The sequence below is a fragment of the Perissodus microlepis genome, chromosome 3 (genome assembly GCF_051167445.1).
Source record: "Perissodus microlepis isolate ML-2025 ecotype Zambia chromosome 3, ASM5116744v1, whole genome shotgun sequence".
Taxonomy (NCBI): Eukaryota; Metazoa; Chordata; class Actinopteri; order Cichliformes; family Cichlidae; genus Perissodus; species Perissodus microlepis.
The window spans coordinates 25,343,017-25,361,208 of NC_140463.1; the positions used below are offsets into that span (position 1 = coordinate 25,343,017).

An 18,192-nucleotide genomic window follows, 5' to 3' on the forward strand; every position below is an offset into this window, starting at 1 on the left:
TAAAACTGAGTTTTGCAGCAGGTTGTAAACATGTTTGTCTTTGCTTTAAAGTTGTGCATCTTAACATGGGAGTCTACGGGGACCAGCCCTCGTTTAGAGCAGCCTCAGACTAGAGGAGCTGCAGTTTTTAGCACCCCCTCCAGCTGCTCTCTAGTCCATATGTACACTGTCTCATCATGTTATCGCATATTTTTACACAGCTCTATCAGGAGTACAGTCACACACAGTGACCATCAGGAAGCTTACATCATACACTCACCCAAATAGAAGAGGATAAAAGTGGAGACTTTCAGTGTGTCTGACATGATGTTTGTTCATCTATCCTCTGCAGTTTGTAAGTTCAAGGCTCACAAGAGATGTGCTGTTCGCTCCACCAACAACTGCAAGTGGACCACGCTAGCCTCCATAGGAAATGACATCATTGAGGATGAGGATGGGGTACGAGCCGAAGCTTATTCACGAGTTGCATTTGGTTTTGTTTTCATGCAAATTATTTTGCCTGATGTGCATACCTTTGGTTTGATGTCTTTAGAGTGGAAGGGCTTCATTTGATATGCTTTGTTTATTTATTTTCCCTCCAGGTGTCCATGCCCCACCAGTGGCTGGAAGGCAATCTGCCCGTCAGCGCCAAATGTGTGGTGTGTGATAAGAACTGTGGCAGCGTGAGGCGACTGCAGGACTGGCGCTGCCTCTGGTGCAAGGCTATCGTAAGTGTGGATTGAGTTTAGCCTCTATCCCATCAAAAACTGTCACGCTGAATCAATATTAGTGTTTATCTGGGGCATTGCTTTTAGCTGAGAGTTATTTCCAGCCTTTCATATTTGAACTTCTGTCATTCGAATGCGTCGATGCCCACGGAAATGGAGTCATAGCAGTGGGCGCACTGGGAAAAGTGTGCGATGCAAACAGACTCAAAGCAGCTCCATCCAATCATGGAGGTAATTCGGGAAGTGATGTTGTCAGCAAAATAAAAGTTCATCATTTGTCACATTTAAATATGAACGCAGGGTTTTCATTAAACACGATACACGTCTCGTTATCTGGAACCGTGTGAGCGGCTCCATACAGAACAGAGAGATCAAATTCAGATAAATTCATAAGATTCAATTATCCCTTTATTTGTTTGTCTGCCCTTGGGACATGTTGACTCATGCGCAGGAAATTGTGATTCTCCACATGAGATGCTCCTCCCACTTCTCTAAAAAAAAAAAAAAAAAACCAAGAGCTTTTTATTGTCATTGACTTCCCGCTCTCACCTCCTCCGAAGACTCAAGGTCTGAAAAGTTCAGCAGAGTCATCAGACTAATGGGACGGCACATAGATTGGCAGCAGAGATCCCCGAGGGGAGGAGGAATAGGAAGGAAAGTTAAAATGAGAAATGGAACAGGGGCTGATAAATTCCTGTCAGCTCCAGGGCTGCTGAAACTGACCCGACACTTCGACCGCCTCAAGCACGATGTGGAGAATCATTTTTTGTGTGTGCTGGAGTATTAATAATATTTAGGAGGGCATTGACAGGCTGGTTATAATCCCGCAAAGAAAGTGGCACAAGGACCAACAGCACTTGGTGCATCTTAACATAAAATTAAAGTCCTTCAAATTCTGCATAAAATACGTAGAAGTTTTAGTTAATTTTTCATGCTTTTAAATTCATTTAAACCATTATTTTGTAATGTTTTCACATATAAAACTGATAAAATAATCTTGCCTAATATAAAAGAATATGTAAAAGTTTTACAGAGAGATGCCCCTGAAATCTGTGGAGCATTTTATTGCCTTTCAGCCCATTGTTTTGGTTTTACAGCCAGAAACGTTTCATTTTTTTATTGCAGTAGCTGTGATGTACTAGACCCAACTGTAGAAGTGAGAAATATTGACATCGTAGTAGAACAATCTACTACGATGTCCCCACACAAGTGATTTCTGTTTCTTTGCCCTTGGGGTTGTTTTGGTTTTTCTTTTCGTCAGTTCCTTTGGCTGCTGTTTTTCTTTCAAGAGTCTAGTCCAAACAAACAAGGAAAACAGAAAGCAGTGGAACAAACAGAAAGACTAATCAAATTTGATGGCAGTTGCTGGGAATATAAATGCTAAATCCCACAGGCCTGCAGACGAGTCAGCGATGGGCTCGTACACAAACACAGTAAGATATGCAACACAAATCAGAAATGGAGACCGTTTGCCTTCGAAGTTGCTTTCTTTGAAATGTGCAACCAGCATAACTTTTACTTTGAAAGTGAACCTTCTTCACTTCACTTCTTCAAATTTAACTACCAGTGGACTAGTAGTTAGCAAGTATTTGCAGGCAAACATGAAAAACTACAACCGTGTGACACCTTCTTTGCAACCGATTTCAACTAGCAAGACGCAGAAACATCCATGAACCGCCAGCCAGTTTCCCTAGCAACTGAGTGTTGTACCACGTCCAACTCTTAAGCGAAGCACGTATGACATCCCATGAGAAACCTCAGTAGGACAGAAAGTCTTTTCCAGTCACAGCTATCTCCATCTGCTGGCCTTCAGAGAAAATACAGGTTTAAGGCGCTTTCTGACCTGAGAGCTGCGCCCATACCGTCTGTCCCCAAGTGGCAAAGAAAGTATGAAACTGCAGCTCTAATATTAACTAGAGTAAACCAGAGTGTGCATATATATAGTTTTTTTAAAAAATAGTTCTTCCACATGTTTTTAACGTGAAATACAGTTCCCATTACTTAAGTGCAACAGTACAATTAGGCAGGAGACTCTGTAAACAGATTGATTGATTTAGCTCTTTTTTACTCTACTAGTGCACTCAAAGCGTTTTATGTGCCTTAATCATGCATTCGTACAAGCACTACACAGCACTAACATTGGAAGGAGAACTTGGGGTTCAGTATCCTCCCCAATGATCGAACCTCCAACCTTCAGTCAGTAGATGAGATGAGTTGGGAGTTCATTTGGGATAACTGGGAAATTACTGAAGTGAGCATCGGGCTGCTGAGTGCATTTTTACCCATGTGGTTTGGACTATAACCACTTACTCTCACATTATGGATTAGTGTCATTTCACCCAGTGTACACCAAAAGACCAGCCAAAGCATCGCGCTGGAAAGCCTGAAACAGCCGCTCTTTACTTAATAAGGAGTACACAGGAGCCTGTCTTTTATTGTGTTTGTGCTCTACTATAGTGGGTTTTGAAACACTGATGTAGTCAAACAGAAAAATCCAGTGGAAGTATTCAAACACACAGAGAGATGTAGCTTTACTCTATCCTCTTGTTCCATTTAGCAAGAGCGGCATTGTGTTTTTTGAGCGTTCAGGCCAAACGGGCACACATAATGCGAAGTCTGATCCTTGGTATACAAAGACACACACGCATACACAGGCTCGCACACTCAAATGAATCACAGTGGCATTTGTAAAGGTTACAGAACTGGCATTTTGGTGGGTTTCAGAGGGATGTAATGACCTTTCTGCTTCTACTGAAATATAGAATTACTGGAGATCACTGACTCTGTATCTTTGTGTGTGTGCGTGTGCGCGCGTGTGCGTTCACAGGTCCATAACAGCTGTAAGGAACAAATGGGGAAGGTGTGTCCCTTGGGCCAGTGTCGAGTGTCCATCATCCCTCCAACTGCACTTAACAGCATCGACTCAGACGGTGAGACACCTCTTACTCCCACCCACCCACATGGACACACAGTATTACTTTTACAGTAGGTTTTAAAGTTCAGTCATGTAATGAAATTGTGACTTAGCCCGACTTGGCTTTTTCTACTGACACTGACAATTTGTAATTCCAAGTTACTAACCCTTATCCCTGGAATTTGTGCATCTATCATCAGCAGTTTACAGTTTGAACACGGTCCCAGTGGCATTTGAACTCCACGCTGTGAGCTATACAAACATTTCTGCTCGTTTACAGGCTTCTGGAAGGCCACCTCAGCGTCCTGCTCCAGCCCTCTTTTGGTCCTGGTCAACTCTAAAAGCGGGGACAACCAGGGGGTCAAGTTCCTCCGCAAGTTCAAGCAGCTTCTGAACCCAGCGCAGGTCTTTGACTTGATGAACGGGGGGCCAGAGCTCGGGTATTTAAGAGCTTTTTCTTTCTGAGTCCTTGTAATATCTACGGGTCGTTCTCCAGTAGAACATTTAATAAGTGCTGCTCTCTGTAAACACCTGCCTCTCGTTCTCTCCTCCTCAGCCTGCGCCTCTTCCAGAAGTTTGTGACATTTCGTATTCTTGTGTGCGGAGGAGATGGCAGCGTGGGCTGGGTGCTCTCAGAGCTGGATAAACTCAACCTCCATAAACAGGTGAGAACAACGAGGTGGAGGAGGAGGAGTGGATGTTGCCGATGATGTAACGCTGATGGGTAGGAGAAAGCAGCGAGATACCTGTTGTTGTGTTAATCTTGATGCTGGCGAAAGGTGCTTTCAGAAGAAACACCAACAATAAGCCAAGTTTACATACTTGAGTCTATAATCGAAGTCTAATATAATATTGATCCTGACTGGAGAGGGAGTGGTTCATGGTAGAGAGAAGGGCAACACAGCCTCCTTAGCTGAACTAATTCATTAATTTTATTTAATTAATTTCACATAAATTGATGTTGTGGCAGATTAACATGGCTTTTATGTTAAATTAATACAAATTTTATATAAAGTGCCACGTCTAATCAGTTTTGTTCCAGGCTAAATGAATAAGATTAACCACTTAAGTCAGCATCAGCTTTAAGATGTTAGATGAACAAATCAAGGAGTCAGAATTTTTGTAACCTAAGCATGATTTTTATAGATTTGTTGATCATTTAATATTGCAGTTGAAACAAACCTCTCAGAGAAGTTAACTACAGACAGTTTATTACCGGCACTAAATGAACATCACTTTTCTGTCTGCTGCTGTCAGGCCAACAGGTGTGGTTAGAAGTTTATATCCACTCATCCTGGGAATGAATGTCATGGTGATTTTTAATTATTTTCACATATAAGACAAATATACACATGCCCAGTGCCCTCTGGAGACAGCAGCACTGCAGCCATGGTGGTGCCAAGCATGGTGATGGTAGCATCATGCTCTGGGGCTGTTTCACTATCAGTGCTCTTGGTACGTTGCACAAAGTGGATGTAATAAAGAAGGCAGAGGACTACCCCCAAATTCATCAAAGTCATGTCAGATCAGCAGCTAGGCAGTTTAAGCTAAAACAAATCAAAGCTAGTTTTGGAGTGGATAAAGCAGAATAGCACGAAACACCAAATAATCAGCAATAATTGTGCCAGAAGCTTGATGATGGATACCAACAGAGACTGGTCGAGGTTCAGTTTTCTACAAGACATGTAGCCAAATATTATTATTATAAGTATATTTTTAAGCACAGGAAAGGGTGAGGATGTCCCAGAAGACAGATGTAGTGCAAAAATAAGCCATTGCAGTTTGCTTGCTTTTTATTGTTCTGTATTTTGCATCAGTTTTTCTGAGGCCCGTTTCTCCGCGTGTCTGTAGTGTCAGCTGGGCGTGCTGCCTCTGGGCACAGGTAACGACCTGGCTCGCGTTCTGGGCTGGGGCGGCCTCTGCGATGATGACGCTCAGCTCCTACAGATCCTGGAGAAGCTGGAGAGAGCCACCACCAAAATGCTGGATCGGTAAGACCAGAGGGAGTGAGGGTGGAAACTTTGGTTTCAGCTGGGTTGGTTCCTGTAAAAGTTTTATATTTCGCTTCATTAGGTTCACTGAAGGGCTGCAGACAGCAGCAGGTGATACTAAAAGTAATAAAAAGAATTAAATGAAAGTACTACAGGCTATTCATTTCTGTCTGCACTCCTGAGAAAGATTTATAAAATTAAAAATAACTTTTAATGCCACAGAGTTCAGCCAGTGACGGGCACAAAATGAAACGGACTGAGTGCACGGACAAATTTATACAGAGCCCTCCGAGCTTCACAGAATGTTGGAAACCACCTTTTCATATTTGCCATAAATGGTGTCGATTAAAACCAGAAAATGAGCCGCAGCGAGCTTTTTACTCCCCGTGTGCCATCATGTGAATCCGACACAGCCTTCCTCAGCCTCAGCGATTTTAAACAATCCAACAGTGACCTCTTAAATGTCCGCTTCTACTTGCACCTTATTTTTAAGATTTTGACTCATAGCACAATTAACCACAGAGTAGGTCATCATTTTTGTCAGATAATTAGATTAAAAGTTTTCCAAAAGGGTCCAACACCACACTGCCTAGAGGTTCAGTGGCTCCAATTATCTAACGTGACATCCAGCAGACAGCTAGTGGCTGCCTGTGCTGGCACAGCTGTTACTTAATGATGTCTGTAAACATGTTTATTTCTGCTGCAGATTTGGGCATTTTAACGTGGGAGTCTGTGACTTTTCAGCCTCGAGTGGAATTGCAGTTTTTAGCACTTCCTTGTGAGGCTCACTTGTCGCTCAGAGGTGCTGCCACGACCAAAAAACTGAATACGTGATCGGAAAACTGGAATATCAAGCACAGAGTGTGGCGTTTAAGCTCAGGAAAAATTGGATTTGGATTTTAAAATCTGCAAAATAATAAGGAAGTAAAGAGTTATAATGAATGATTCAAACAAAGTAAAATATTTGTAATAGGAGTAAGGGCCACGACATGGATAAACTTTAATAAAGAGCAAATATATTAAACTTTACTGAAGTAAACGAAGTAGACCAGGAAAGTTAAACTCATTTCACATTGTGGGCCACATACAAACTACTTTGATCTTAAGTGGGCCGAACCAGTGAAACCTAAAACTTTTAATGGCTGTGCCCAACAGTACGTCTTGGTTGTTTACATGCTAAAGAAATGCTGCTGTAGTAAATGAAATAAGTCTGTCAACAAGGCTCTTTCAGCTTAAGTTGTAAGAAATAAATGTGTAAAAGTGCAGAAAGATCTGTAGCATGTCATTGGACAGTAATTATAAATAACAAGGTTTTTTATTAACTCACAGAAACCGTTCTCTTTTTATTTATCTAATTAAACCACTGTACACATCAGAAATTTTTACAGTTGATAATAAAAAAAACAGTTACTTAATTACGTTGGTTTAGTATTAATAACCATGGGAGAGGTTTTTATCAGTAGAAGTTATGAAAATACAGATAAAACTCCTCCACATTTTCCAAAGTCGTCCAGTGGGCCAGATGGGAGTCTTTTTGGGGACCGATTTCCGCCCCTGGGCCTTATGTTTGATGCGTGATTCTGGAGAAATCGTGGGGGGTTGCTGCTACTGCCAGACTCAGTCTGTAGGTTGATGCTAAAGAGCAGGAGGTAAACAGGTTGGCTTCAAAAGCTGAAGGGAGAGAGCAGTTTCATACTTGTAAAAAGTTAAAACAAAGCTAAATAGAAGGCTTTTATGTTGAAAATCTGGCACCTCAAAGCATTTTTTAAATTTCACAGCTTTAAAAGGCTAAAAGTCACAGTGGGAGTAACCCTCATGTTTGATTTGGCAGATTTATTTATTTATTTTTTATATATCTTCATTTTTTTACATTATAGAGCCACCATCGAAGCCTCTTTGTAGCTTTCATTGAATACTCAGTCTTTTATTTTGGAAATTAGACACAGTTTTTGTGAACTCAATAACTTCCTGGAATTAAATGAGGCTTTAATGTTAAAAAAAAATATCACAGATTTTTAAAGCACACAGGTATTCAATTGAGAAAAACAAAGGCCTTTATTTTGAAAATCTGACACACACACATATGACCTGCTGTTAAAAACTGTCAGGCTCCAGGAATGTCGTGAGTTGACCCTATTGACCCTATCCTATCCACGCTGTTTTTCAGTGGCGTTGGGACTACAAAGAACCAATCACAGTGCGTGGTGCCAGCATTTGGACACTCCCTTTATTGTCACTTAAAATAACCTGAAGCTTATCTTAGTGATGGAGCATACTCTACATACCTGGCTGTAAATGTAACTGTTCAGGTTGGCCTTCTTCCTGGTTCCTGGTTCTTCATGCGGGCGATGATGTACACGGGAGATAAAATGCCTTATGTGCTTCAGCCATGAGTTTGGGGTATGTTTTCTTCAACTGTTAATCATCTACCCCAACCGGTCACGGCAGATGGCTGCTTCTTCCAATTTTGTCTTTTGGTTTTCATTCAAGTAAACAAACTATTCTGGAGTAAAAGGACAGTGTAGGCTTTACCACACGCTGCGAGTTGTGACGTCTTTTGGGTGAAATTAAATGATAACGCAAACTTTTTTATAGGCAGCAGAGGTCAAACTTCTCTTTGAACTCACCTTGAACTGCAGGTCATTTCTTCATTGACCGCTTATCTGCAGTTTGAACAGGATAAGGAGGCTGTTGCGTCTTATCTCTGTGTGATTATCTGATAACAGTTTTCTTTTTTTTTATCAATCTGTGTTCCTTAGATGGAGCGTGATGACATATGAGGTGCCCACCACCAATAAACAGACGCCGATAGTGAAGGAAGAGGACTGCCTCGATTCTCCTCTACAGGTAAATCACCCCGCACGGCTCCTTTTTTTTTTTGTTTTGTTTTGTTTTTAAAAAAGAGGCTGTCTGTCTCTTGACAGATGGTGACCATAAATGGCTAAACTTCCAAGCTCTCTGAAATTATTTTGGAAAACATCCGCTGAGAATCAATTGAGCCTGGCAGCTGGAAACCAAAGCAATCAGACTCAAACCACGGGGAGCGGCGGTGATATCGACAAAGGGCAGCTCTGTGTTTTCAATTCAAGCTGAGCGCTGCCTCTCAAATGCCAGATATGCAGTAGATGGTGGTTAACGTGCTAAAATCATCTTCACTCACATAAATTAATCCTCTTTACTAAATGATTTTGCCATTGCGGTAAAATTCCAAAGAAACTGGAGTTTTTTGAGTAATAAATGGGGATTGACTAACTCCACCCTTACCTCTTCTATAGGAATTAAGAGGGTAAGTAGGGTGAGAGCTGCTCATCAGTAGCTCTTGATTACCTGCTCAGAGTGTGCAATGCTCAGAGAAACGGCGAAAACCCCACAAGAGCTTCATCTAAGACTTTGGCCCACCAAAGACTCCAGTCTGGCCTACTGGACAGCTTTTGAAAACACGAAGGAGGGAATAAATTTTGTATTTCTGATGTATGTTCTTAACTTTACAGCTTATTAGGGTTGAGCCCAAGCTCAAAGCGGGCTGTATGTGGCCCACGATGTAAAATGAGTTCAACGTTACTGCTCTCCAGGCCTCAGTTAAGTCGCGACGGTCCAGTAAAAGTCCAGAGCTGATGAAACATTAGAGCTGTGCATGGACAAATGAATGAACTGAAACACGGTCGTAAAGAAGAGTGAGGTGCAATTCCTCCATAGCGATGTCAGCGTCCGATGAGGTCACACAGTAAACGTTTACTTCACATCATTGAGGCTAAAGGTAGCTCTGCGGGCTCTTGAATCATCAGGTGCACCTCTTCACAGGACTGTACATGCCCGGCTCTGCAGAAGGATTTGTTGCACAAACTGCAAACCTGGACTGACGTTTTCTTAAACGCAGATGAATTCAGTTGAATTTCCTGTGCATGGATGAGTAATACGAGCGGGTAATTCATGCCTTGTCACGTCAAACATGACCTGTGAAAAGAAATCACACAGGTTTTTGTGGCAGTTGTGACAAGAGATACCGTACTAATCATGCATTTAAGAAAATGTACCATTTGAAAAAACATATTCAGGCTTGCCGTTTGCGCACAGAGATTTCTCCAAATTCTTTGAATCCTTTGACGGTGTTAGGAAATGTAGATGAGACAGTCAAAGCTTTCACAAATTAGATTATTTTGCAATTGCTCCACAATTTGTAGATGTAGTTATTTTGCAAAGTGGTGAACCTCTGCCCATGCCTCATCTCTGAGAAACTCAACAAATAATGTTCCTGACCTGTTGCTAGTTGCAAAATCTTTGGCCAAAATAAAACTGAAATCAATTTAATCTTAGTTACATTAAATCTGATAATTAATTCTATCTAAGATAATAATGTTAATCATCTTTAGGGGACTGAGTTTGGGTTCCATATTGCCCAAAAGTGGATGATTTTGCTGCTTCAGTTCTCAAAAAAAGATATTAAAATAAAAGATCTGAGTAGGCATGTACTAGTAGTCAGTGGTTACAGCCTCTATTAAAAAGAATAAAGATAAATGTCATCTTAGGTCCTTTAAGCTCACATAATTAGTGCCAATACCAGTAAATTAATATTTCCAGATGAAAGAGAAAAATATCTTTTGGCACTTCATTAACCAGAGTGTTTGATTAAACTACAGATCAAGTTTCTTTGGTTTCTCTGTTAACTTGAAACCTTCCTCTCTTCTTCTCAGGTTCACATCACTCAGTATGCAGACTCCGTGGCCTCCCACCTCGCCAAGATCCTGGACTCGGACAAACACAGTGATGTCATTTCCTCTGCCAAGTACGTGCCACGAATGCTTCCAAACTCAGAAATGAGACAAGAGGGGAGGAAAGTAGTAGATGGGAGGATAAAGGATAATAATGATGGGTGAATGAAGCCTGGGAGAGGGGCTGACGATGAGACGGGGATGTCGAGTGATTGTCTTGGTATTTTTTAAAATGTGTGTGTATATATGCTTTGCTCTCATCCTGAGGTCACACATACACTTGAGAGTGCGAGCGTGTCTGTGAGTGAACGAGACAGATGAATCAGTGTTTAGGGGTCATCCTAAGTGCATTAGTACATTAGTCGTCTCCCTTTGGGGAACCGTGCAGCAGGACTCGTCTCCATTTCTCTGCACGTGTTTCTTTTAAAACAATGCTTATTTTAGTTCAGACCTGCAGCACATTTACAACACCTCGGGGACTTTAAGGACACGTTCACAGCAGATTTTCCATGAAATATAACAATAATAACTTCTTTTTTAAAAACTTTAAAGCAGCAAACAGAATTTTAACAGGATTTGATGTGTGAACAGAATTCAAGCACGAAATGACATTAAAATAATATTTATGGAGTTCAGCTGGGTACTGTTCTCACCCTGAGTTTACTATCAGTGAAAACTCATAGAAGAGTCTGGTGTAGCTCCTGCACAGGGCCGGGACTTAATGTAAGAAATGGGATGTCACTCTGCCAGCGAAGCCATTAGAGGAGTAAGTAATGTAAGCCTGCTGTCACACTCTAATGGAGCCCTCTAAACATTAACAATGATCTCCCACTAACATGCCAGGGACAGTAGAGACAAATAAGTGTGCTAGATTTACGAGAAAGTTCGAGAAAGTTCTGGGATTTGGCACACAAAAATCTAAAACCTCACCTGGTTTACAGTTAAGCTAGTCTCTCCTTCAGGATCATCCCCTGGTGCACCTCTGGACTTCTTTCATTGTGGATTTGATTTTTAAATCTCTCCCTTGAAGTCTGTTACCGGAATATGTGTTAGCTGTGCCTCTGTGATGCTGGCTGCAACGCATTTAAATTGCGAATCCAGCTAGTTGGGCCTGAAATGCAACATTTTAGGCTCTTTTAAACTAATATCTCATATCTAGAGACCCCAGTTCTGTCAGTTTCTTTCACTTATCCAATTCAGGGTCGCAGGGACTCTGGAGCCTATCCCTGTGACAGTCGGGGTACGCCCTGGACAGGTCCTCAGTCGATCATAGAGCTAACACAGAGAGACAGACAGCCATCCGTTACACAAACTTCCAGTTTAGAATTGCCAGTTAACCCAACCCCCGCATGTCTTTGGGCTGTGGGAGGAGCTCAGAATACCCGGACAGAACCGATACAGCCACGGGGAGAACATGCAAACTCCTCAAGGTGCTAGGTGGTGGATTCAAACCCAGGACCTTCTTGCTCTGAGGTGACAGCAAGTGATCATCCTCCACACAAATTTGGATCAGTTTGAAACAGAAGTTGATTTTTGCTTTTGGACGTCCAAGGTGTGCAGGGAAGATTCAGTTCAGTTATTTATATAGCACCAAATCACACCAGCAGTGGTCTCATAGTGTTTGATATTGTAAGGTAAGGAGACCCTACAGTATGCAGAGAAAATCCTAACAATCAAACCATCCTCTTTGAACAAGCACTTGGCAACAGTGGGAAGGAAAAACTCCCTTTTAACAGGAAGAAACAGGAACTTCCCTTTCCAGAAATTTACTAAATTTAAACATAATGAGGTTTTTGGACCTTTTTTTAATCACACATCAGGTAGTGGCTGTTTTATAGAAACATATGATATACATAGAGATATATGTTAGGGGGACTAAAAGTACTATGATATGTGTATTAAGTGAACCGCTACACTATAAAAGTACTATGAGAAGAAAGTTTACAAAAGCATAATCTATGGAGTAACTGTATCTGACTAATCTGAACAGTAGAAACCAGTCTGTGCACCTGGCAAACATCTTGTAAGAGCCTCTGGGCGCTCTGCTTAAAAGCAGTTACACCTTAAAAAGAGCTTCCAGATAAAGTTGTATCTTCTATCCTTTAGTGACATCTTTACCGTTATTGGCGCGTCACCTGCAGCTGCTGAGCCATTGCACGTGATTGATTGTAGCACCGGTGAAGCTGAATAGATATTCATCAGCACTAGAAGCTTTACCTTTCAAAGATGACGCTTAAATTCATTAAAAAGGTGCGATGAGACGTGTAATTTCCACACATCTAATATAGAAGTAAAATAAATAGTCTGGGCAGCACTGGAGGACATAAACTGCGTGTTTCTGTAGAAGGCGAGAGGCGATCATTTTTCAGCATCTAATATTTGCTAAAAAGCACGACGAGGACTGTGAGAATTTGGAGAGACCTCCCTGCTGAGTCATGCAGCGGCAATGTAACAGCTGTGAGTAAATAGTGACTGTGTGGAGGCGACGTAGCTGACAGGCAGGTAGGTGGCAATAAAACAAGAGTGTGTGTGTGTGAGTGTGTGTGTGTGTGTGTGTGTGTGTGTGTGTGTGTGTGTGTGTGTGTGTGTGTGTGTGTGTGTGTGTGTGTGTGTGTGTGTGTGTATAATCTTCAGTAACTGCACAGTGACTCACACAATCTGAAACTTGTTAGCCGTATAATTAGTTTCACTCTCTGTGTTAATCACGTTAACCTTCACCTTCACGTCCCTCCCTGCCCCTCCCTTTCAGATTTCTGTGTGGGACGGTGAATGATTTTGTGGCGGAGGTGGGGAAGGCGTACGAGAGAGCCACGGAGAACAAGGAGGAGGCAGATGCCATGGCAAAGAAGGTAAATGGGTTTTGTGTGCAGCCGCGTGGGTTATGTAAGAGCTTGTATAACAGTAACTAGTGGGCAAGTGTAGGTGTGCGTGCGTATAATTGAGAGTGTGAAATATAGTTGAAGGTTCAGTGTTATCACTCCCTGCTTTAGTGTTCTGCGCCTTTGGCGGTTCATGTTTTCTTCTTGCTGAATTATTTGACTCTTCATTAGAACAAATGGAGACACTGAAGCTGGAAGTCTGAATGCAAGATTAAAAACTGAGTCAAAGTCACTCCTCGCTGTCTGCACAAAAGACTCTAACCCACTCATGCTTTGATCATTTTCATGCTGCTTCTCGTTTATTTGGGACTTAATAGGATACAACGACGGGATAACATCTAAATTCAGAAATTTCAGGTCTTGCTGTCTCTGATCTAGTGTTACGCACTCAAAAGTCTAACAGGGTTGGATGCACTTGCTTTGTTTTTTTTGTTATTTTACCCCCAGTTTTCACATTATTTTAGGGTGACTCAGGTGGTAGAGTGGGTTTTCTACCAATTGGGGGATCGATCCCCAGCTCCTCCTGCCAGTGTGCCAAAGCATCCTTGGGCAAGATCATAGTCCGTAAATGAGTCCTTACCTTAATCATGTTTAATGTTTAGCAGGTGTATTACTCACTTCAGATATGAAGGCTTAGAGAGCGGTCAGTGACCGTCTGATGCATTCCCAGTTAGCAAATGGTTGCTAGAGGTTGTTCACAGTTGCTAGGTGAAATCAGTTGCAAACAGGGTGCTGCACCAAAAAGCTGCTTTGGTCGTAGTTTGCTGCAAAGTTTTCTGCAAACGCTCACCACGACTCACCAAATGCTGGTTACACGCAATTTTCTTTTGCATCCAGTCTGTTGTCCTCATGGTGGACAAGTTAACGCCACATAGATGATGATCACGTGACTACAACCACTGAATACAACATTTCCGCTCGAGTCTCTGCATAGAAAATCACTTCGAGAAGTAAAAGATTCTAAAAAACTAAGAAAAATCTTTTAAGCTTCCACCCTCTGACTTACCCGCCTTTTTCCAAATACTGCGAAGCAGCGTTGATGCCTCACAAGTCTCCAAATAAAAGTCCCATGTACACCAAATCAGAGCGAGTATTGTTTTCACGCTGGTTTGAGGTGTTGCTGCAGCCTCACAGAGTGACGATTTCAAAGTGATGCGTACTGCATGTCCAAATTTACACCGCACTCGTGTAATTTTGAAGTGAGAAAGAAAACCATGCGGATAATGAAAATCTCCCTCTCTGTTCCTCTCTCAGTGTGCGCTGCTCAACGAGAAGCTCGATTCCCTCGTCAAGGCCTTAAGTGAGGAAGCTGAAGCCCAGGTAATGACAACAAGTGGTTATAAGAGACTTTAACTGTGCAAACACACCAACATTTCCACACTGACAATGACATAACACAACCAGTTATACTCAACCCAGATCATGTTTACAGTTCCCACAGAGTACTTAGTTTAATAACGTGCATGTGGGTTCCTGTAGGTTTTGACTCACTTATGTAACCTCCCATCCACCGCTGTTCCTTCACTACTTTGATTTTAGTCTTACTTCTATCCTTACGGCTTTATAAATGCTTCTTTTTTTAAATGTCTCTGCTCCCTTCTGTCCTTGAACAACCATCATTTGAATCTGTATAATGTTAAAAGTTCAGTAGTAGTGAGTGGAAACATTCCTGTAGTTTAACTAATTGGTGTGTGTTATCTGGCTTCATGGACAGATAAAGTTGGGTGTCATCTGCAGTGCTAGGCCTTCTGATGATGCTGCCTAAGGGAAGCATGTGTAATGTAAACAGAATTGGTCCTAGCACTGAACCCTGTGGAACTCCATAATTAACCTCAGTGTGTGAAGAGGACTCTCCATGAACACATTGGAGTCTTTTAGATAGCTATGATACAAACCACTGAAGTGCAGTATCTGTAATACCTACAGTATGTTCTGATGTATGTATTTAAATATTGTGGTCAGCAGTATCCAATGTAGCACTGAGATCTAGTGGAACAAACACAGAGATGAGTCCACTACTAGAGGCCACAAGAAGATTATTTGTAACCTTGAACAGATGAGTTTTTTCTACAATAAATGACATTTTTATTACAGCTGCCTTCATCTCAAAAGTGAACCATACTTTGAATTTTTATTGCTTCATGAAAGTGCTTAGACTGAAAAACAGCCTAATGTTTGTGATTGATTGCTTCATAATTATGCATGATAATGTCGTCTCCCCCTAATTATAGTCTCTCCCTTCCCAGTCAGTGTCTGCTCCCAGTCTTGAACTGACGATTGCGCGGTAGACGAATTACTAAAGCAAACAAAGCAGTATTTGTACTGCAAATAATAAACACATACAGTGTCTGGGAATTCAAACTAAACAGAAAATAAGGATTGCAATGATAAACTAAGGACTGTCTGAAACATGAGGTCAAGTATAAAAGAAAATGGTGGCTTTGCACACATTTTAAGTTTCCTCATGGGAGCTCAAGAGCAAAACATCATCCAGCTTTCTGTGCCTCTGCACCCTGTGGAGCCTTTTATCCAGAGATTTATGTCATTGCTTTAGAAGAAACAGCCCAGCCCTCAAAATGTCAGCATGATTTAAACTTTCTGCTCAGTAAAAGGGGAAGTGCATTGAATTTTTACCGTTGATTCAAAGTTCTGCGCGTAGCCGCAGTTCTGTCGTTAAAGGATGATAACTGCTGCCTCTCGCTGATGTTGCACCGCTGTAGAGGGCTGCGAAGCAGGGATCGTAAAAAATTATGAATGAGAAGACGTTTTCAGGTTGAACACTGCTGCTTTGGTGATATTGTGATGCTGGGCTCCCGCTGCTCGTAAAATGTAACAGATTGATTGGGGAAGTCGGGTAATATCAGGAATTCCACAAAAGAAGCCATCAAACAGCAGCATACCAGGGCCTATTTCACAGGTTTTATAGGTTTTTACTTGTACTTTCATCCAGGTGGTGCCGGCGGGTACGGTGCCAAGCCAGGAGAGCGGTGGCTCGAGCCACGATGAAAGTGGCAGTGAGCCGGGATCGGAGGACAAAACGTACCGGTCCAAAGAGCAGCTGATGCTCAGGGCGAACAGTCTGAAGAAGGCGCTCAGGCAGATCATCGAGCAGGCCGAGAAAGGTAAGCTGCTGTTCTTCTCTCGTCATTTAGCGCACAACATCAGGGCTGGCTTATTTTGTAAAATACAAGCATGCTGCGTGCAGTTCACCGGTTGTCTATCATCATGTCAGTGGTTGACGAGCAGAACCGGCACACACAGGTCCAAAGGATGTCGTCTTCATCCTCCATCAAAAGAGAAAACAGTGAGGAGCTGAAGGACGCCGAGCCACGTAAGTTTGATCACAGCAGGGATACGCGCCACGCCAAAGTGCTCTTAGTTCACGCATTAGCAAATTAAAGAGTCAAAGCAGTGGACAGAGTGATTTCTCTTTAAAGCTTTGGAGGTTCCTCACTCCTTAAAAAAAGCCACCAGTTTCAATCTAAAGGCGCTTCTCCTATTACCGCTGTTCTATCCAGGTCAAGGAAGTTTGAGTCCCACCTCTCCCATCGTCCTGGAGAAGCCAGAGAGCCTCAACACTGTCACCTTCAGCGAGGACTCTGTGTAAGCGCACACATGAGTGTACACACACACACACACTCACACAAAATCAGGTATTAATAAACCGTCTGCATGCTTCATAATTACAGACAATGCTCAGAGAAGTGTGTGATGAACAACTACTTTGGCATCGGCCTGGATGCCAAAATCTCCCTCGAGTTCAACAACAAAAGAGACGAGCACCCGAAAAAATGCAGGTAAAAAACCAAACAAACACACAGACGCACAAACCTCATTATAAAGGCCCAACGGGGCAAAATGACGTGTAAGCACAATCCCCAAACAGTCAATTTATTTCAGTGTCAAGTTAATAAAAATAAGCTTTCTAGCTTTTTTTCTAAATTGTGTGTCACCTTGAGATAGGAACTCCCATAAATACACATCCATCAGAGTCAGTCGCATCAAATCTGTGGGGTTCAACCTTACACGCAATCTTGTCACTGCACTCTTTGTAAATGCCCACAGTAATCCCAGTTCATTACGCTACATGTGACCTACTAGTCCGTGACATTCTCAGTCATGCCAGTAAATAAAGGTGCATATCAGAAAGAAACGTCCGATCAAGATGACAAAGTTCCCCCAGTAATGACCTCCTAAGGCTAGCAGCAGAAGAATATCTGCTTAAATTGCTTCAGTTTTAGATTTTATGGTGTTTTTTAGTTGTGCTTTGTTAAGCAACACATCAGTTTATCATATTGTGTTCAGGCCTGACTGGTTTGCTTTTCCCTCTGCAGTAGTCGCACCAAGAACATGATGTGGTACGGAGTCCTGGGGACCAAAGAGCTGGTCCAGAAGACGTACAAGAACCTAGAGCAGAGAGTTCAGCTGGAGGTAAAAAAAACAGGCGTACATGAACACACACCCAACGGTTTTCTTTAGGGAAACAAATGTCTGTCAGCTATTTTCTGCAAACCTGCTGAGTTTTCCTCGTCTTGAAGCATCTCCTCTCCTCTGTCCACAGTGTGACGGGGTTCCCATGTCTCTGCCGAGTCTGCAGGGCTTGGCTGTCCTCAACATCCCCAGCTATGCAGGCGGTATCAACTTCTGGGGAGGCACCAAGGAGGACAATGTGAGTGTTGTGCAACCGGGCCTTCAGAGGCAGTCTCAGTAAAAAGAAAAGAAAAGACAAGAAAATAAATCAGAATTTTTACTTTACATTTCAAATTCATCTAAATTTGAATCTGACGGTGTTTGATTTTATCGCTTGCACCTCCAGAACTTTGGAGCTCCGTCTTTTGATGATAAGAAGCTGGAGGTGGTGGCGGTGTTCGGCAGCATGCAGATGGCCGTGTCCAGAGTCATAAACCTGCAGCACCATCGCATTGCACAGGTAACACAGACACATATAACGCTTACCTCTATATGTCTGACAGAACCTTTTTAAAACCACTT

General features: G+C 42.2%; 1 protein-coding gene across 2 annotated transcripts in view; it reads left to right on the top strand.

Annotated features, from left to right (window-relative positions):
* The window catches only part of LOC146390707 (diacylglycerol kinase delta), a 92,463-nt gene that overhangs the window by 61,993 nt on the left and 12,278 nt on the right, over positions 1-18,192 (top strand). Inside the window, exons 8-24 of one of the 2 annotated variants that reach the window (XM_084923686.1) lie at positions 332-438; positions 582-707; positions 3,535-3,637; positions 3,902-4,061; positions 4,178-4,286; positions 5,473-5,612; positions 8,372-8,459; positions 10,304-10,395; positions 13,071-13,170; positions 14,455-14,520; positions 16,151-16,322; positions 16,406-16,531; positions 16,719-16,803; positions 16,890-16,997; positions 17,535-17,631; positions 17,762-17,869; positions 18,017-18,130. In XM_084923686.1, the coding sequence (XP_084779812.1) occupies positions 332-438; positions 582-707; positions 3,535-3,637; positions 3,902-4,061; positions 4,178-4,286; positions 5,473-5,612; positions 8,372-8,459; positions 10,304-10,395; positions 13,071-13,170; positions 14,455-14,520; positions 16,151-16,322; positions 16,406-16,531; positions 16,719-16,803; positions 16,890-16,997; positions 17,535-17,631; positions 17,762-17,869; positions 18,017-18,130 (1,901 nt within the window). The remainder of the gene's footprint in view (positions 1-331; positions 439-581; positions 708-3,534; positions 3,638-3,901; positions 4,062-4,177; positions 4,287-5,472; positions 5,613-8,371; positions 8,460-10,303; positions 10,396-13,070; positions 13,171-14,454; positions 14,521-16,150; positions 16,323-16,405; positions 16,532-16,718; positions 16,804-16,889; positions 16,998-17,534; positions 17,632-17,761; positions 17,870-18,016; positions 18,131-18,192) is intronic. The other variant, XM_084923687.1, reaches the window with a different exon arrangement.